This window comes from Dermacentor silvarum, chromosome 1 (assembly GCF_013339745.2).
Source record: "Dermacentor silvarum isolate Dsil-2018 chromosome 1, BIME_Dsil_1.4, whole genome shotgun sequence".
In the NCBI taxonomy this organism is placed as follows: Eukaryota; Metazoa; Arthropoda; class Arachnida; order Ixodida; family Ixodidae; genus Dermacentor; species Dermacentor silvarum.
In genome coordinates, this window is record NC_051154.1 from 159,447,712 (window position 1) to 159,468,366 (window position 20,655).

A 20,655-nucleotide genomic window follows, 5' to 3' on the forward strand; every position below is an offset into this window, starting at 1 on the left:
TGGCACGAACAGTGCCAGTCGGGATCTCCGCACCCGGATGGCTATTAGCAAGCGCCTTGATATGGTGCACTTTGGTTATTATGCATTCTGTAATATTCTGAAAGGTCTGCTTTTATAATTGTTGCATGCTGAGGACATCTGTGAGCCGACTTGTACCTGGCTACATAAATGTTCACTTGGTCGCGTTCGAGAGTGAGTTTAATGCTACTTTGCAATCACAAACAAACGATCATCCTCCCCGATCAATTTGAACAAAGCAGCAATGGCACGAACCGCAACAATGCTTACGGAGCAGTGTTCACCTAGGTGCTGTTCCCCAGCGATTACATGTGGAGCAAAATACGGGACACTAGGCTACTTGTGCTCTGCTTCACATTTTTCGCTTGTTTAGGTATCAACTACTGATACAACGCCATACAGCCCCCTTTATGCAAACATGGTGTCCATGCCAACCATTCAGCGTATCTTGTGATGTGTGTTCAGCGTATCTTATGCGGTGTACGACACAGGTAAACAGTATTTATGATCGATACCAGAAGCATTTTACCCACGTGAAAATTTTTACGGGCAAACCGCGACGCACGTGTCTCTCAAGCAGGAGAGACACGTGCGTGAAGCTTTTCGCCTTTTGTATCTCGACAACTTACCGTGCGGTAACGAAGCTTTCTGCTCGTGAATAAATTTACCCACCGGCAAAATGCTTCGCACAGTCGTGTGCGCGGAAAGACCTCGGAAACATGCTGCGAAAATTGCGCATCAAGCGTAAATAGCCTAGCGCGCGTAATCAGCACAGCTTACCACAGACTATATCCGCGCTATCTCTTGAGGGAGCTTGGAGATAGCGTGCGGCCGATACCACCACCGCCCTCGCATGCACGAGGCGGAAACCACGCGTGCATGTCGTGTGGACGGCATTCGCGGCTGCGTAGGCGGCCGCTCTCATCTGGCCGCGACTGCGCTGTAGCACCGACAGCGACCATTGACTGTCGCGCATGGCTAGTATAAGGTCAGTACAGCATTTCACTTGAACGTGCAGTTGTCGCGGAAGCTGGAGCCTGCGCTGATACGCGAGCGGCCAAGGCCCCGTGACGCCGTTCGGTTGTTGGGCGGGTTGCTTATGTGACTCATCACGTGGAGGCATCGACAGTCCTTCGGTCGTTGCTCGCGCGACATCGCGGCGCTCAAGGCGTTTATCCAACTTGTTGCCTCGCTTTGTTGCGTTTAAAATAAATAAAACGTGTCGATTCTGTAGAAATGAGTTCGAGGCACAGTTGCGCCACAGTTATGTAATGACACCGATTGCGTTCTTAAGCGCCTCAGCGGGGACCGGCAGGGAGGAACAGAGTCCGATGAGAGAATGGATTTCGGCGGCAACGCAAAGCTGCGAGCCTTAAATGTAGAACAATTTAGCAGCAGCAACGCTCTGTTGAAGCAGCGAAACACTCCAAAAGAGTAACTTCAATCAGTTGCAGTCTATCACGACTCATGCTTTTTGAGAACGGAAGCCGGCACGTCCTGCTAGCGCCTTGCGTAAGTTGTCTGCGTGGCCTGATGCAAGTTTTTGCCTAATCACGGTCGTCGTGTTTGAAAGCACACTTGCTGCGTCTCGCGGCAGGGCCCTCCTGCCAAGCGGTAGAGCGCACATCGAGGCACCCTAGCCAGGCCGCGTGCAGAACTTTTCAGTGTCAAGTGCACGATCCTTCCGAGAAAGCCAACTCCCTTCGTTCGTCTGTGGCAGCCCCTAGGCGCTTTACACCACAAAGCGACAGCAGTTCGGGAGAAGGGCGAGGGTATCGGGGCAACACTTTCGAGAGGAGGGGCCCGTCGTTCACCCCTGCGGAGCATGCCGACAGGTAGCACAAAGAACGTGGCCAGTATTTGAGGACAAAGCAAATGCCAAAGTGCCGGGATGCGTCTTTGCTTTCACTGTGCACTGCGCGGTGCCAGTTTCTTTAAACTGCGAATGCGGCTCCTCTTTTCCGCGGTTCGTTGTTCTTCTAAGCATTACGTGGGTGCATCGTTCAAACTCGAGTTGTGACGTCGTTATTTGGTGAGTTTTTCTTGTTTAACTTCAATACTTAGTTTGAACATTAAGCAATCTGTCTAACGGGGCGGACGTAAAACTGAAAACGGATGTTTATCAATATTTTGATAACTGTAGGGGGCAGTGAAATTTGTACGGGGGCAAGCTACTTCTGATAGCTGTAGAGGGCAGTGAAATTTGGCATATCATGCTATTTTTTCGGCACACATTCAAGTGAACTGAGCTGTCAGTGCAACGAATGTAAGAAACAGTTTACTTTCTCTTGACGATTATGAGCCCGTTACAGAGCTGTTCGAATGGTTTAATTGTACGGGAATGTGCTACGTACGTGAATGCCTAACCATGCGGTGATGTATGAATCTATAATTTTTCAGTATAGTCGAGTACCTTTGTGTCGGCGCAAGAGCCCAGAAAGAAACGTGATTGAAACTATGCAGCTCCGTTACCAACGAATCCTTAGCCGAATGCTAACCTCAACGATGTTCCGTGTGACAATGCTTGTATGGCACGGAAATGCTCGATACTCGAGCATCTCACTCCAACTCGGCACACTTGAGCCCCTTGTTTCTTGAGAACAGGTTAAGGTGGTATTTGAATGCGTGAGTAGCCGTAATTAATTGGTTGCGGTTCCACTTCACGAACCTCACTTTCAAAAGATTAACGCCTTAAGCCTTCCATGCGTTTATTTTACTAATTTTTCAAGCGCCTCCACGGGGGACATTTCTCCTGCTCGAATGAGTTTACCTGACAATGTCATGTGCAGCATAATAAGCCCACTTTCATGCCCACCATTAGAACTCATCAGGTGAGGCGGTGCGCTCCATTAATGGTGACAGCTGAAGTAACGCCATGTGGGCCGAGGCGCACACTCAGCATCCACCAGGGACCGTAGGCACTTGATTTGTTTACTCTCCACTGTCCCGTGAACAATCCTGCATTTTTTTAAATTACCTCTGATTTTCCATGAGTGCCTGCAAATATGCTGATTTCTGTAGCGAGTCCTGAGGGACGTAGACCGATCAATAAAGAGGGGAAGTTACTAGCAATAAACTATCCCCCATGCACAGTACGGTGACTGTATTTTTCACCAGGAGACATATTTCGCCATTTTAGCTACGTTCAATTTTTTGTTTGACAAAAGATTTGATAGTGATACAGAAGCGAACCTGAGGTTGTCTCACATTAAATAAATAAAAGAAAACGTAGGTAGCCAGCGTTCTTTAACGTAAAAAAAATCAACCCGTGATGAGCGCGCGTGCAGGTGGCCGAGCAGCAGCAGCCCCGTTCAAAAGGCGCGCCGCAGCAACAGGTTGTCGGCGGCACCCGAGCGCCGCCTGGCAAGTGGTCGGCGGGGCCGAGTCCGCGCAAGGAGCCGGCGGTGGTCGTCACGTGCGTCTTCCGGCGGCGGGCTGGAGACCTCCTCTCTCGCGGTGGCGAGCGCGGAGCTCGCGGCCGGCGGACGCGTGGTCGCCGCCGTCAGTGTCCCCGTTGGCTCGGGTTGGGCTGCGTATGGCGCAGCGGCGCGGAGTCCCAGCGTCGGAGCGAGCAGTCCGGGCCCAGCTATCAGCGGAGGCGGCGGCGGCCCGAGTTCCTTGAACCCTGCCCGCTCAAGGTTGGCGGGGCCGAGCCGCGAGCTGGCGGCTGTCGAAGGCATGGCGGGACTCACGTGGAGCGACCAGGAGACGTACGAGCTGATCCGCATCTGGGCTGCGGATCGAGACCTGCTCGATGGGACGTCACGAAACAACAAGGTGTACGAGAGCATGGCGGCGCAGATGCGCAGCCTGGGCTACCTGCGTACCGCGCTCCAGGTCAAGGAGAAGATGAAGCGACTACGCAAGGAGTACAAGTACGGCAAGCGCAGCAAGAAGATCGCCACCTACCACGACGCGCTGGCCACCGTGCTTGCGCAGGGCTCTAAAGGCGGCTCGCTCTTCATCAAGAGCGAGGTGGACGAAAGCATGGGTTCCGAGGAATTCGCCGGCACGGACTCCGAGACAAACTACATGGAGGACGGTGAGTACGGAATGCGGCCTTGGGGCGCGACCAGGAAACGGGCGGCGCGCCCGGGCCGCGGCGCGACGGAACCGGTTGCCGGGCGCGGCCTTGGACTCGCTCCCAGGCGCCATGTTGCGGGTCCGGGCCCCCCGGCCGAGCGGCCCCTCGGGCGGCCGCAACTGGGCCGCGGCCCCGAGAACCGGTTCCGGCGAGTGGCGACGACCTGCCAGGTCGCGGGCCCACGCTGCGCGCGCCGCCGCCGACAGGTGCCCGCAGGCCCGGGCACCTGCCGCCGCCGACCCGCGTTCGTAGAAGAGAGCCCCTCCTCGCAGAGCCCGCGACCGCCCTCCCCCCCCGCACACATTCCGGCACAGGTTTCGGATCCGCACGTGGCCGCTCCCCGCCGCGGGGCTCGGGGCTGGCGAAAGCGCCGCCTGGCCCGGGACGCTTTCCCCGGCCCCGTCGTCGATTCCGAAACATGCCCACCGTGAGAGCGATCACGCCGTTTTGTTTGTCGATTCCGAAACATGCCGCCTTTGAGAGCGATCACGCCGTTTTGTTTTGTGTGGCCTGCGTCACTTCCGACGCCGCGCGATGGCAGCTTCGCACGTTGCAATGTTTATGTATACTGGTGTTATCTCAGCTGTGTAGCGTGGGGAACGAGTGACGCTACTATCCGCGGCGCTAAACTGGCAGCAGCCAGCGTGTAATATTTCGTTTTGAAGCGTGTTTTCTCATTACTCCGTGTAGACCTTGATACTCCGCCCAGTGCTGTCATCGTGTGTATGCGTTTAGAGCCGAGTAGTTATCCGACACGTTAACGACTGTATGTATTATTGCGATTTGTTTGCTACCACGATTGTGCTTCGAGATGGCTCGCTCGTAGTCGAAACAGCTCGAAGTGCAGGGAAAGACTGCTTTTGTGGTGAGGGGTCCGCCTTCTCTCGCGCAGCCGATAGCATCAGCATCCCAGGGTGCGCGCCGAGCGGCCGCCTTGGCTCCTCGCCCCAGGGTTCTGGGTCGCTTGTTATCATCGGGAGCCTTTCTGGGTTTACCGCAAACTGGTCGTGCGTTCTTTTTTCTTCGGCTGCCTTTGCCAGCGATGTGTGCCGCGTGATGCTGTTTGTACGCAGCGCCAGTCGTCGTACTGTTTCTGTCCATCGCTTCTGCCTGCAGTGCACATGATTCGATGGCGAAGACGAGCGTGAAACTGCTTGCCGTTGTCTCTTAAGACTACAGCGATGCGGTATCGGCGCGTTTCGCGAGAACATTGATGAAGGTGGCTGTTTTCGTGAAATTCCTAACGCATGAGGTAATTGATAACATTAACGAATGGCTGTTGATTCATGCCGCCGCAGAATCAAGAATACAACGTTTTGTTATGAAAATCGGGAACCTTGGGTGCGACTGGATGTGTAACTGATTTTATGGCATCATTGGGGTGAGTTGCAAACGCAAGGTTGAAACACAGGGCTGCATACCAGGTTCCAAAACTACCCCTACAATCTTTGCGCTGCTACATTAACGTACGGACAAAGCAGCCTTCATCACCAGTAATACATAATAAATGTGGCAGAATTTTGAATTTAACCGCTTGTGAAAATTAACACCGGCTCCGTAAAAACAGCGTCGGCAGACTACATGGCTTGAGGTGAACGAACGGACGTTTGCTTGACGTTAAATCCTCTGCTTCACGTAGATGGTCGCCTTCACGCGGCTTGTATGGCTTGATAGCGATCGAAAACTTGGCGCGTGTTCTGATCTTGAAGGTATTGTGTCATGTTTTCAAACGGGCCGTGCAGTGATAACTGTAGTATGTGTATAATTCTAAAAGTCGGCTGCCCATAAAGGCTTTTTTGCAAACAAAACTGGTGCTTACATACTATGTCCCGCCCTGTAAGTGCCGTTCTCCCAGGGAAGAAGCACAAGTACGAAGGCTTTCCGAGCACTATTTCAAAAAATTTCATCTTGTAGGTCCCCCACATGGGTGCGTTCTTCCCTCACCGAGAAGGAACGTATGATTCCCATTAGGCAGCACCCCCTATAGACTAGCCAGTCTAGGGGGTGTTGCGGCAGCACCACCTATAGACTAGCCAGTCTAGGGGCTGTTGCATAAGGTACCACTGTCGAATCGTCCGCATTCAAGTCTCGCCTGGTACAGGCGAGACTTGAATGCGGACGAGTTTAGTTTCACCACTAAACCTGGGCGAAAAAAAAAAAAAAAAAAGCTGCAGTTACCTTGCAGTCTTGCGCCTTAGGCTATCACGTGCATACGACCCTAGCAAATTTCTTTCCAGTAGTCCATTTGATTCCTTCCCCGTACTTTTGAATCTTTCATATCGCCATCGTCTGACTTGGCATGAGTGACTGTCAGGCTGAGCGCGCTCGTTACCTTGTAACAGGTGGTGCCGCAGATTAATCGTTGCGAGAAAGACGTGATCATGCGTGACCGAGCGATAGCACGAGTTGAGATGGTAAGCTCTTCCCTCAAAGATGTCGCTGCTGTTTGCTATTCGCGCTAATGATCGTCTTCCGCGCTAATAATTTTGTCCATTGCGTCCTGGATCCAGTTTTCACTTTCTTTTTATCTCTATGTGTGAATATGTACGAGCGGGATTTATTTGCTTATAAGGTAAATGTTTCTAGCAGTGGTAGTTTAATAAAGTACCACGAATGTTCAGAATTGGTCGCGTGTTACTTTTCGTCGTTTGAGCCTTAGGACATTGATTCTCGACAGAATACATCACTAGACTTAGTTTTGAATGGAATGTCGCTGGCAACACTACCCCAGGTTGGTTTTTGTTGTTGAAACGTTTATTAAGCAAAACGAAAACCAAAGGCCTCTTGCCAATGCATCAGGTCTCTTGGGACTGGAATAATATGCAAAAATTAAGAGTGTGAGATATATCTCAGGTTAGCTTAATGTCCCTTGCCTGCCGTTTTCTCGCAGAACGCGTTGTGTTGGTGGTTGTGTTGCATTAATGCTGCAGGTGGTTTTTGCCAGCTGTCTGTAACCAGAATCGCGCCACTACTCGTCTTGGTTATCTTGAAGTTCGTTTGCCAGATTAAAGTACACGTAAAGGAAGTAAAACATAGGGAAAGTATGTTGCCTGCTGCCTTTTTTCTATCCTACCGGCTCTTGCGATTTAGTTTGCCAACCATATTGTGCGCGTTAAGTGTTCTATTGAAATGCATTTTATTGTGTATTTAACTGAAGACACGAATGCCGATTTTATATGAAAGAGAAAAAAAGGTGATCCGAGCCATGGCAATAGTAACACAACTCTTCCCTTCCCACTTGTTCCAAAAACTGCTGCGCATCGTTTTTGTGTGCGACTCTTCGTCAGAAGCAGTTATTTCGTGCACATACGATTGCGCTGCTGTGTTGACAACAGCAATGTTGTCACTAGCATTTTTGTGTTGGTGACAATGCCACAACACAATCAATCGAGCAGATGAATGCCGATTTTAAGGACCTAAAGAGCGCGACAATGACATGCACAAACTGGAGGGTTTGCTACACACACAGCAATGTGTGTTCGTAAACCCTCCAGCCCGTGTCGTTGTTCGCGCTGTTTCTCAAAATCAGTAGGTGTAACCAACTAGCTAAAGCCACCATGCGTCTTTGATAGGACACGCTGCGCATTAATCTCGACGCCAACTGCCGTTCTAGGGGAAAATGTGGCCGTGTCCTGCGGAAAGTACAGCTGCTTGTGGCGGGTGGGCGCAGTCGCGCTGGCAAATCAGGAGCACGGCTGTTCACGCATTCCAAACCGACTGTGGTCCAGGCGAATATTTAGGGATATCACCAGTACAGCCTGTCACATTTCCAAATTAGCTGTGCGGATGATGCGGGTAGGCCACATGGACAAGTAGTACGCCTGCTGAATTTTACCAGTCGATAATATTCACCGTCCGTACGGCCAGCAGCTTTTCTGTACGATAACAAAGCTTGGTCAAAGCTGTTTGCCTCATTCCCCGCGAAGTTAGAGCTTAATCCACCCACGCGACCGGCGTCGGCTGCGTTGGTACGAGAGCCGTCGCAACGCCGCCCGACCTGTGTTATGTATCGAATGAAATTAAATTTCAATGTAAACAATTTGTTTCTGCTGTCGCAATTGGGAAAACTGGTAATCGATTGCCGTGAAAAGCTGTTTTCCAGCCGAAAACACTCGTCCACGGACTGCATTTTCAAGAATGAACCCTGAAATTTTATGTTCGAGCTTTAACTATTTCGCACCTGTTGACCACGCACGTGCTTGTTGGACTGTGGGAAACGCGTTCGAGACCCCGGTCTACCTGTTTCCTGCTGTTTATTTTAGTACAGGGTAGACAGCGGGTCTATATAATGGCTATCTCACTCTCTCTTTCCCTCTCTTCCTCTCCTCAGTACAGTCAGAAGCAGCATGCACACATTCCAGTCTCGAATATGACGGCGTCTACTCAACGCTCTGTGAAAAGGTGTAGGGTTCCCATTCAAGAGACCCCTCTCCCACCGTGTAACCTCTTAAATAGGCAGGGAAGTTAACAATAACAACAACAAAAAAAAGTTGGGGTGGGGGGGGGGGGGGGGAGTATAGCTAGGCGTGTATAGCAGGTGAATCTACTTATGGAGACCAGATGATATTCCCCTCTCGGGAGGGGGGGGGGGGGAGGGGTGGGTCTTGTTTGAAATAAATGGAGAAGTGGGTGTATGGATAATAGTGTCTTGTTGGAAAGCAGCCGCCTTTATTGAACTGCGCAAATGGTCCGTTCACTAATCCCATCTTTGTGTGTGTGTGTGTGTGTGTGTGTGCGCGCGCGCGCGTGTGTAATTACTGTTGCAGTGAGCTGTGAGGGAAAATGCACTCGACGAAAGCAGTGATATACGTCCGTGTCATTGTTCTATAACGCATTTTCCTAATGTATCATTCATTCCATAAAAAAAAAAAAAAATGTATCCCAAGTGCGTTTCGAGTGCTTGCATTTGAAACGACCGGCCGCGGCAGGACTGAACGTAAGTCCCACGTTTGCAGATAGTTGTCAAATGTTTAGGCTATCATCCTACATTTTGCCGAAGGCTAGCCAAGGAATTACACTCGTCCATACTTTATGTGCGTACAGTGCGCTGAAACACGTGTAAATGGACACTCAGCGGTGGCTCAGTGGTTATGGCGTTCTGCTGCTGAGCTCGTGGGTTTGATTCCCGACCGCGGCAACCAAACTTCGATGGGAGCAGATTGCAAGAACGCACGTGTACCGCACTTCGGGCGCACGTTAAACAACTCCAGCTGGTCGAAATTTATACGGGAGCCCCCTTCTACGGCGACTCTCGCACTTCGTGTGTTGCTTTGGGACGTTGATTTCTGTCATAGCCCAGAATAATATCGGTGGCTCAAACATAGAACCACCAGTTTGTCTGAGTAAGCTAAGTAAGGCAAAGTGAAACTAATTATGTGACCACTTGAAATTTGGGAAATAAGCCACGTTATCAACACTTTGTATTGTTAAGGTTAAACGGGCGCTATACTTTGAGTATATGAAAAACATCGCTGCAGGTGCCGTTAAACCAAATCGCTTGACAAGAACAATTAAGAGTGCTATAAATGCAGCCGTATTGCAAGCTGGCGTTGTCGCAACGTTTGTCACTTAGAGCAACTCTTTGACAGTCCACACACACGAAGAGCAGTATGACACATTTCCGCATGGACACGAACTACGAACAAATGCGGTAGCTTGTGAGGCATATTGTGACCAGTGAAAACGCTGATCTCAGTTACATGTGTGGTAATCTGAACCACGGTAATCTGCGCCACTTGCCGTGGTAGCAGCCGCTTTGCGCAGCCGTTTGCGCTTCACCACTTGACGTGGTAGCAGCGCAAACATTTAACTGTTTGGGCAGAATACAGAAACACCTGCGTATTGATATTACTTATACATTAAAGTACCCTTCCCTTTGTGGGCGAAATTATTCTGGGGCCATCAATTGCGACGTCTTTTGTAGTCTAGGTGTCCCTTTGGTACGTTAAGTCCAGTCGATAATCGATCACCGCACCAATTTTAACGACACTGACCATATCTAGTCGGGCAGTAATGAACGGATTGATAATTCGAGCCCCTTTACTGCCAATTATGACGGATGCGCCATGCTGCGTACAGCTGAAGAAAACATCTTGTTGTGATGCTTTGTAATGTCGAGGATAGATGTAGGCTGTTGCAGTAACAAGGCGCCATCTGTAGCATGATTCAATATTCACGGAGACGTGGCGAAGGATTAAGCTGTGCTTTTAGATTAACCAAATTAGGCAGATATTTCAATTTGTCAGCAAACCTATTAGCGAGTAGGGGCGCGGGCGCCCGTCTCCACGCCCGAAGCACAAAAGCGTTAAACCAATACCACTACGACAGCTGCTGACCGACGCCAGTTGTAACGTCAACGCAAGAAGACCGGCGATGAGCAGCCTAGCATTGCTACCGCGCCCGCATGGATCTGACAGTGCTCTGGCCTTGGCTTCTACAGCCGAAAACTAAATCTGTGATCTTTATCCATACGTTTATGCGTGCTCCCTTAGGTCTTGTGTGCGCGGGTCTTCTGCAGTCTTCGATATGACGCCATTAAACGTTGCATATCAAAGTTATCGGACTGTTCGTTAATAACGTGTCTGTACAGCGTTGTTCGTACGAAAGTGCACCAGGTTTGTGTTATGTCAGCGGCGTGGACTCGGGGCCTGTGCAGTGTATACACTAAATTAGCAGACTCTTGCACGTTCAAAATCGAATTATGGGATTTAAATTTCCGAAACAGAGACGGCAATGAGATTCGAAAAGCAGGGAGGCTAAGCGGAAGAGAAGAATCCAGTTTGCTACCCTGCACTGGGGTAGGGGGGAGACATACGGGTAAAAAGTAAAAGCACACGGCACAGAGGAGAGGGGGAAAAAAATACACGGGTACGGGAGTGTGCCGCGTCGAAATAGTCGACAGTGCTGCCTGACAATTTCAGCGTCGAGAAAACCATCTAACATTTCCTTCGTCATTGCCATTGCTACAGCAACCAGAGACGGTCGCTCGCGACAGCGCTGGCACTCCTCGACGACCGGTCGCTTCATATGAGGAGACGATCTTGAAATACTGGCTCATACGGTCCACACGCCGAACGGCGACGAAGGAGTTCTTTCGTTCAAGTAGCGTCCCGAGAAATGCTCAGTGCGCTATGAGGGACATGGTAGTGGAGCTCTCCGCATTAAAATTTGACAACCCGGGATTTCTTAACGTGCACCGTAGAGGATAAAGTAGGATCAAGGGAACTATTCACATATTGTGTCATGAAGGTAGCTCCGTTTATTGTTCACGAGATTTTCTAGTTCAATTTATGGAGAGAGTTCAGAAACGAGGTCCATTCTAATTTTATGTGGTACTCTCCTCTGAAATGAAGCTCGCTTCACATGTGCTGGCTTGCGTGTGACTGTACAAATGTAGAAATCGGGTATTGCTTTTCGTTGCCCTATTGGCCGTAAGCAGGACCTGGAAACTCTTGGCTTCGGTTTCGTGTTTCCGCCCCTGGACCATTCGTTCACATTGCGCATCGAATTAAAATCTTAGCCCACGCCAATGAGCTTTATCGGCAGCAGTCACCGTCAACATTTTCACTGTATGTAATGTGCGAAAGGGTGAAACGATTTTCGTTTCGCAGTGCAAGTTGGTTTGTTTGTTGCAGAAAATAGCCCTTTTCCGGCCTTTTCTCCGCCCGAAATTCGTGCTGCAGTCGATCAAAAAAGGGCATTATCGCACAAGTAAAATGATTTTAACGATACACGTGCAACGATGCGCCTCACCATTCTTGAACCATCGGGGACGCTGCCGTTTCAAAGCTGTCCACTTTCTCGGGTTGCGCACCGAAATTTTACGCTCATCCTTGAATGACACATACAAAAAGTGTGCCACATCTCTCATGACGTTTCAGCAAGAGCACAATGACAATGCCCAGCCTTTGGTTTCGCCGTCGAGCTGATGTGTAGAAACAGTGGGCGAGACTGTGCAAAAGGGTGGCCGTCTCTCGTGGGAGACCTCTTGCACAACAAAATATATGTGTAGGTGGTAGAAGTATGCAGTTCTCTGACTGCTGCGTAAATGTACGTGCGGTAGGAAAGAAAGTGAACGAAACATCGGCATGTATCGATTCTGGTCTGGCACCCCAGGGGAAAAAAAAAAGGATAAAGTCGAGTGCACGAGAACTGTCCTCAGTGTTATCACACGCTGTTCATGTAGTCGTAAGTCCCTTTCTGAGAATCGGCACCCTCGTGAATGGCAGTCAGGCTTTCCAAGGGCGTGTTATTTTCATTCATTCATTCATTCATTCATTCATTCATTCATTCATTCATTGTATTAATATGCGCTACGTGAGGCTTCATGACCTATTCGCAGTTGCAGTATATGTTAAAGAGAAGAGGGAGAGATAAAAATAATTTCAGGAAAGGCACAGGTCGGTCTGCTTTCTTTGACATGTAGGCGCGTGTTTTCTTAGTCCATGGAGCTAACACCACTGTGGGTGCGCCGAGTTTAGCATCACGAATCAGCTAGTGGAGCTATAAATTATAGATTAAAAGTCTTTAATGACGCTTGCGGTCTGTGTCTTAGCGGGCCCTTTAGTTAAACCGTCATCGCGGTGGGTATGAACGCTGGTATTATAGTCTGGTGCATTTTCCTCGGCATTTTGCAAGCACTGGGAAACTGTGCGTTTCGTCGGTTCTTGTTTCCGGCCACACGCCCCTTCCGCAGGTCCATAGTAGTTTCCCTTTAGTTGCACTGCGTCCATATACCGTGGAACGGCGCACCGTGGATTTTTTTTTTTTTTGAATAACACAGAAACATTTACTAATCACGAGCAATGGAAAATGTTTAAAACACCCGTATAGAGATCCGGTCTTAGAACTCTAGGAAGGCGCAGAAAGGGGCGTGTAAGCGTTGTCCTATGCGCAAATAATAAAGCCTCTACGCGTTGTTCCAAAGGCCGTACAGGGAGCGGCACGGGGAGCCCCGGGCACTCCTGCGTCCCCAGGAAATTTACGCTAAGGAGTGTACGCCACGACGTTTAGCGCATTGACCGGTGTCCTGTGTCATATTTCTCAATTCGTCGAGAACGTTTGCCCCGCAAGCCCTCTGTGCCATTGTAGCTTTACCAGCACTCGTTTACGCGCGCACGCTGCACAACGAGCGTCCGATGACGTGGTAATATCTTTAATGGTAGGAATTTTACTTCCAAAACTACACGTGGAGTGTGTGTGTGTGTGTGTGTGTGAGAGAAATAAGTCATAAGGGAAAGGCAGGGAGGTTAACCAGGCTGAGCCAGGTAGGCTACCCCGCACTGGGAAAGGGGATTGAAAAAGTAGAACGAAGAGAGAAGTTCACACCCTGCACAGTTACACAGTCAAGCGTTCATCGCTGAGTTAGTCACAGGCTGCCATACAGGCCGGTGCACCTAAAAAAACGCAGCAGCGCCTTTGTAGCCCTGTACATAGCAGACGCCCGAGGCCACGGGCCCAAGATCTCCGTAAAAGGCATGTCGTCTAAGTGCCCCAAAGCCGTCCGAAGGGCACTCCTGTCACCTTCGTATCTGGGGCAGGCACATAGATGTCTGGTGGTTTCCTCAACACCACATGTGCAGCATTTGGCACTGTCCGCGATTCCAATTTGGAATGCTACCGCTTGCTACCTCGGAGCAGAATGTCGCAGCCACCGTTGCGGCCGATGTGTTCATAATGTCTCGGCCGATCGAGGCGTGTCTCTTCAAGCTTCATATTCGAGGGAAAACGCGTAAAAAAATTACATGTCGGTTGTTGTCTTACTCGACTCGTATCTGCCGTCGGAGTGTAGTATGGTACGACTGGATGATCCCGATGGGAACTGCCGCGCTGCTGAGCACGAGGTCTTGGGTTCGTTCCCGGCCACGGCTGCTGCGTTTCGATGGGGGCGTACCGTGCTTTGAGGACACGTTAAAAAGAGACCTCAGGTAGAGAAAATTAATTCGGAGCTCCTCCCTCCAACTATATTGTCTCTCAACACCTGTTCTGCCGTCTCAGGGCGTTGAAACACCCAATTTAATTCATCCCCATGGAAATAACAGCTGCTATACTTGTCCTTCTCTTGGCTCCCAAATTGAGCAGATAGAGAAAATAATCGTGCAGGTTCTGCGCGAGTGACTTATAAAACGTGTCGACTACAAATCATCGCTAGAGTTGGGTTTTAGTCGTTAGGTTAATAATTTTTCTAACCCTATAGCCTTAAGTACCTAGTCTAATATAAGCTGACCACAAACAGGAAAAACAAATAAGGAAGACGTTGCAGCTTTCATAGAGGAGCCTTGTGCTTTTCCGCGTATACTGTTTGTCCCATGGCATTACCGAAGCAGATGATGCGCATCAGTTGCACACGCAGTAACACTTCGGACATGTGACATCGTCATCGCACTGTGGGCTTAAGGTACAAGTAGTGGCCGGTCTAAGGGCCGCCTCGGCCCGAAGTATCCAAAGAGAGGAGTTATAGAATGATTGCAGATAATGGTGCAGATGCACGGGTGATTAGGGCACATGTGTAACCCTAGAGAGGGAGAGAGAGGACAGCAAATGAAAGGCCGGGAGGTTAACAAGGACTGGGCCCGATTGGCTACCCCACCCTGGGGAAAGGGGTGGGAAAGATGTACTGTGCGTCTCAAATAAACTAAAAAATAAAACAGAGATAGTCCAGTGTCGATGTCGCCGACGTTGTGACATTCTCGGCGCTGCATCACAGACGGTCGATCAATCCGGTTGCCTTCAGAAAATGCAGCAGTGATTTTGTGGTCTTCTGCCGCTGTGATATGTATGGTCCCAAGATATTGACTAACGAGAAAGATCTTCTGTCTAGCTAGTTTAGAGCAGAGGATATATTTTAGGTAATGAGAACGAAGTGGGGATCAGAAAGAAACGGAATAGGCGGGATTTCGGATGGCGCGGGTATTTCGTCCTTGCAAGGGCAATATTGGGCTGGTTCTGACAATCATCCTACAGCCAGTGGAATGTGGTGGTAACACTTGACGACTTGTTATGTCTATGATTCTGTTCACAAGCGCGGAGCGCATTGGTAGCTTGTTTAAAAGGCTTAACTGCGTTGAGTGAGTCACCGTGGGCCTTGTTGACGTTGGCTAGTTGACGACGGTTTCAGTAGCATCTTGTATAGCCTGCGACTCACTAACGAGCTTGGAGTTCTGTTGTAAAGCTACGGGGGTGGCTCGATTACCAGAATGTGTCGATTTAGGCTTTCTGGCTTATTATTTTTTTTCTATGACGAACATACGTGTACTCGTTGCTTGTATCGCATGTCTTTTACTCTCGTTTGGTGATGCATCTTCCTGGAGGTATATCTTCCCACTGTCTCTGCACCAGGCAGCCAAGGTGTCTCTTCTGCCATGGCAAAGTGCCATCACGAAACAGACGTTCTGCGCTCTTAAATCTAACGCAGCTTATATGCCGAGTAGGATACTGTAGGTTCTCTGCAGTTTCGGAGTAGGTGGGCAATGCGACTAGAAATAAAATATCAAAAGGCCTTAGTTTAGATAAGCATGAAACTTGTAGTACTATGTCACTGGCTTTCAAAATGTATGGCATACTCGAGGCAAAAGTTCAAAAAATTTCTCTTCCTACGTTTTCAAAATTTTTCTAGAACTTTGGTCATGCTGCTCTGTGGAAACGACGACAGCAATTGGGTATTTCAAAATTTGATAGCTTTATATAGGCATGAATGCGCGACTGCGGAAGCAAAAGCTGGGGACTTTTCCTCTTAGCAATTCTGGGCAGTGATGGACTTGGAAGGAATAAATCATTGATTGCGAAAGGAAGAAGAGTAATTATATAATCATGCCATCTGTTGATAACATGCTAGAGTACCGTTCTGAAAGCAGTATCACCCCTACCTCCCTTTTTCTTTATTTGGCGCAGTTTGTTAGGTGCGTAGCTGCTTCATGGCCATGAAACCTTGAGTCGAAGTGTCGACGAGCATTATTTCTACGTACACTTCGGTATTTATGCTCAACAAGGGAATAGAAAGTGGAAAGGCAGGTAGGTTAACCAGCAAGGCGTCCGGTTTGCTACCATGTTCTTGGGTAAAGACAAAAATAAAGGGGGAAAATGATCTAGTTAAAGGAGGGACGGAGGGAGGGGGCGAGAGCGAGAAATGAGTGCATGAATGTAAATCGCAGCCAAAAATAAAACGTGATAAGCATTGCTGTGGCAGCATATATCGCTAGCGCTCTAACTGCCTTTAGCGCTGGCGTGCGTTGTGGCCGTTGTCTTTGTTTTGTTCTTAGTGTGGCCGTCAGATCATTGTCTCTAGCGCTTCTTCCCTCTCCGTATTTTATTGTTCAATAACGAAACAATCCGGTATTTGTGCACCTCAGGTCTGCACGATTTACGCTCTAGTGAGTTGTTCGGAACTCTTCATTTGTCTACATATGGTGGATTTCAAATGTGGAGTTGGCAAGGCTCATTTAAATGTTTCTTCCTTTTCAGATCACATTACTTTGCTAAGCTCTTAGCTGTGTCTTTAGTGTAGAGGCGGAAGTCTGTTCACGCTTGGAAATAACGAAATAGCCTCAAGATTAAAGCTTATCAACCCGACCAGACACCGCGCTTTGCTCACTGCATTAATTATTCAGATGCGATGTTGATTCTTTTTCAGTAGGTCGGTGCTTTTCTTAGAGGTCTGCGAATATATGAAATTTCCGATACGAATATAATATTTATTTAAACTTCGATTTGGAGCATGACTATATGTTTTCGAATATTAGATTATAGACTAGAGCGTGAATGAGGCAAAGTCCGTACAAATGGTGACTGCTTAGTGACAACTTCAAGCGCCTGCTGTTTGCTGCTATACAGCTCAGTAGGAAAGGCTTATCGTGCAGCTCCTGTTCATAGTTTCCCGTAAGCAAACTTTGACTGCCCCCCCCCCCCCCCCCGAAAAAAAGAAAGAAGAAAAAAAAAAGCGGTGCCTTAGCGGTAACCCGGCGTCACGTTTGCATCACTAACGCGATGCCTGGTTGCGCTAAGTTTTTTTTTTTTTTTTTTAAGTGAAAATAACGGTATTTTGTGTACTTTATTGTAACCAACGCCAGTTTGTGAGAGATGCAGGTAGCTGGTAAGTAATGTGTTTCATTGTTTTAGTTGTGCTCGCTAACAAGTTGCCTGTCGCTTGTTCACCTTTAGCGTGGTTGCGCGCAAATACATTGATTTACCTCATTTGCCTGGAGCATTATTTTGTAACCATTCATTTAATAGACAAGAATCGAAAACGGATTCCTACAAAATATGTGTCATCCTTTTTTATTGTCTTTTGCTAGTCTAACCTTATTTGCAAAATGAAAAAATTAAAAATAATGAAGGAAAGCTCGGCATATTATTCGAAAAATGTTAGAATATTCGTATTCGATAGGAAATTTTGGCAATTGGAGCACCTCTAACTCTTGCCCCGCATCAGTGGTCGTCGTTATAAAGGCTTTCGACGTGGCTGTCGCGATGAGGGCTGTGCGGAGGAGGAAGCGCCGGCGGCTGCCCTTCGAAGCGCTTCTCGCGTGGCGTCCAGGGCCCCGGTGCAGTTTGGCAGGCGTCGCCGTTGGTCTGGCGCCCCCCCCTCGCGCGCTCGTTTCCCCCTCCTCTCTGCCCAGTGGCGTTACCGAGCCTTGTGGGTCGCCAAGTAGCGTCATCGTGAGTGTCCCGGGGAGGAAAAAAAAATGCCGGCGCTTCGAGAATGTTCGAGCGCCGCAGTTTGGCTCGGTGGCTGCAGCCTGGAAACAGGTTTTATTGGGGCGACCGGCGTGCCGGGCCTTGGGCCTGTCGTGCGGTCTGTCCCTGAGTCAGCGGCCGCGACGAGTTTGGGGGCTTCCCCTCGGGGGGGCCCTCCGGGGCGCGCGTCCGAGCGGCGTCCATTAGGGCCTTCCGCGCGGGGGGGCGGCTGCCGAGCGGAGCGGGCCCGGGCGACGCGCTCGGGCGCTCCCGCGAGGGCAGCGGAGGTTGTTGGCCCTGCAGCTCAACAATGGCTCTCTCGCAGGACCGGGCTGCTCGGCGCCACCGGCTGAGGGCAACGGCAACGACGAGCGCGCCCAGGGGTTCTTCCGTGGCGGAGGTGGCAGTGCGGCTGGTAGCACGGGCGGCGGCGGGGCCCAGGGCCTCGACTACAGCCGCTCGCCCGGCTCGCCGCCCGTCGAGTGCGCCACGGCGCTGCGCTTCCCAGCCGACAATTTCCCCACCATCACGACGACGACCGCCGAGCCCGGGGACGGGGCGCGGTTCCCGGCCGCCGGCGCGGGTGGCCCGCGGGCGGCGCTCAAGCGCAAGCTGCCCGACGCGCCCTCGCCGCCCACGTTGGCCGCCTCGACGCTTACCGACCTCATCACGCGCGGCATCGACAAGTTCGTCGAGTTGGAGCACAAGCGCATGCGGCTCGAGCTGGACCTGCTCGAGCGGCTGCGTCATGAGGAGCTCGAGCGGCTCGAGCGCATGCGTCGCGAGGAGATGGACCACGAGTTGCGTCTCATGAGCGTGCTCGCGTCTCTCTTCAACAACAACAACTCCACGTCGAGCGTGAACCTCAACAGCAGCAGCAGCGAGCCGCCGGCGGGCTCGTGACGCGGGCTGTACTCTTGACTCTCCGCACAACATTCCATCCGCTCTTTTGTGATGCCCGTAAAGACTGTGGGCGCCTTTCTTCTTTGTTTTAACCTCACCCGTGCATCCCGCGAGGGCCCTGCACGCTGCACAAGACGAGATCGTTGCATTATGGCGGCCTCGGAGTCCGGGCGCCGCGTTTTTTCAGGGCCCTTTAGGCAGCAGAGATTCTGTTTATACCATTCACACGGTTCATGCTAGCCAACGGGGGACCAGCGCACATGGACAGACAACGTGTGTTAGTGGGAGCCATGGACGTTGCAGGCTACCTTCACCTGTCTCCGTGTTTTGAGTTTATTTTATTTGTGTTCGTCTGTTTTGACCGGCCCTTTGTCAAGAAAAGGCCCAGCGGCCGTGCGAAGAATGTCACGGCAGACGCAAAGGACTCGTGTCGAAGAGCAACGACTGTTTAGCTGTAGCTTACTTGAAATTCTCTGAAGCAGACGTGGTCACTGACGTTCTGCTAACGGAGCGAAGTCACTTCTCGCCCCCTTTGCGTTTCTCACCGGCTACTGAACTCATCTGCCACATCAAAAGTGCAGTGTCTGCTTTACCATGAGTCACGCCACCATGGATGTCACATGTTGTAAAGTGCTTTCTCACTTTAGTAACGTTCTCAACTAATTTGTCGCCGCGATGTCGCGCTTTCTATATGTCGGCATAAAATGAAGAAGAGGCATTCCGTCCATTGCTCTACTCCATTGAAGTGTGTGTTTATTTGTGTTATAAAGACATATTTTGCAAGTCAGCGTGCGTGCACTGTTCTTAAGATGGCCGCGCGTGACGCCACCGCTGCTGGCTATCCGGGGCATTTGCTCACTATGGCAGCTGCTGAGAAATCCTGGTCTCCGGTGCCTCCCTGGCTGAAGTAAGTATCCCCGTCGGATGGGCGGTATGTTTTATAAGTTGGTTGCCTGTGACTTCATTTCCCCTAGTCTTTATAGGTCGAAGCAAGGGTCACCAGCGGAAAGGTAAGTTACTCGGTATGTGCCCCGTGACGCAAGCGTAGTGATTTGGGCAAGTTGCTAATGCATGATTGCGTGTAGGTAGATGTGTGAACGATCCGCTGATGAAGCATCGCAACGCTGTCGACAAGAATAATTGTGGCTTCCTTAATCTCGATTTCTGGCTCTGCGCTTGTCAGCCAGATGTTTGTAAGACCATCACTGTCGGGAAAAGGTGTAACCGGCTTATCAGATTATTGAAGTGGAAGTAATGGATAGGCTTGGTGGCCTCATTGCCTTCCAATCGCGCTGTAAGAATTCTTTTTTTAAAGATTATTATGCATGAGTACCGGGTTGCTCAGAAGTGTTCGGCCTGACCATGCAGAATCCTCCACAAAACCTTGTCCATTTCATATTTCACACTATCTCCCAAAAGCGTGACGCAATTCGCACAGTGCTTCAGTACAATGCGGCGGAACCAGCAACGTTATTGCTGGTTCCGCCGCAGCTATAACCTCAAAATCACTCGAAAAAAAAATTTTTTTGAAGCTCTTCACGTTGAATACGTGGAGCAAGATCGGGTGAGTAAGGTGGGCGGTCGATGCATTTGAAGCCTATAGTTTGCTCAAACGAACCATTGTTTTTGCAGCTCGGTGTGCTGGGCGTTTGTCCTGCCAAAAGAGAATAATTTTTGCAACTTCCCGCTTCGCTCGCTCTTTAAAACATCCGTTAATAGAAACAGTAAGTTCCGTTAGTATTCTGCGTTCACTGTACGAACGAGCTTGCTAGAAATAGTCTGTCAGTAATATCCTGTATCCCCCCAAACTGTACCCATAACATTCCCGGCTGATTTCTGAGCTCCGACTTTCTTTTACCGCAGATAAATATAGTGCTGCCACTGCAGGGACTGCTGTGCAGCTTCAGAATTATAGCGAAACAGCCACGTTTCGCAGACGCACGTCGGTTTGCTACCCTGCACTGGGAAAAGCGGATATA

At 50.0% G+C, this 20,655-nt stretch overlaps 1 protein-coding gene across 1 annotated transcript; it reads left to right on the forward strand.

The window, feature by feature from the left end:
• The first annotated feature begins 908 nt into the window (after positions 1–908).
• Positions 909–19,463, forward strand: LOC119436301 (uncharacterized). Its single transcript, XM_037703115.2, has 3 exons — positions 909–1,006; positions 3,306–4,060; positions 18,099–19,463. The coding sequence occupies exons 1-3, from the start codon at positions 993–995 to the stop codon at positions 18,674–18,676; spliced, it is 1,347 nt and encodes a 448-aa protein (XP_037559043.1). The 5' UTR covers positions 909–992; the 3' UTR covers positions 18,677–19,463.
• The last annotated feature ends 1,192 nt before the right edge of the window (positions 19,464–20,655 follow it).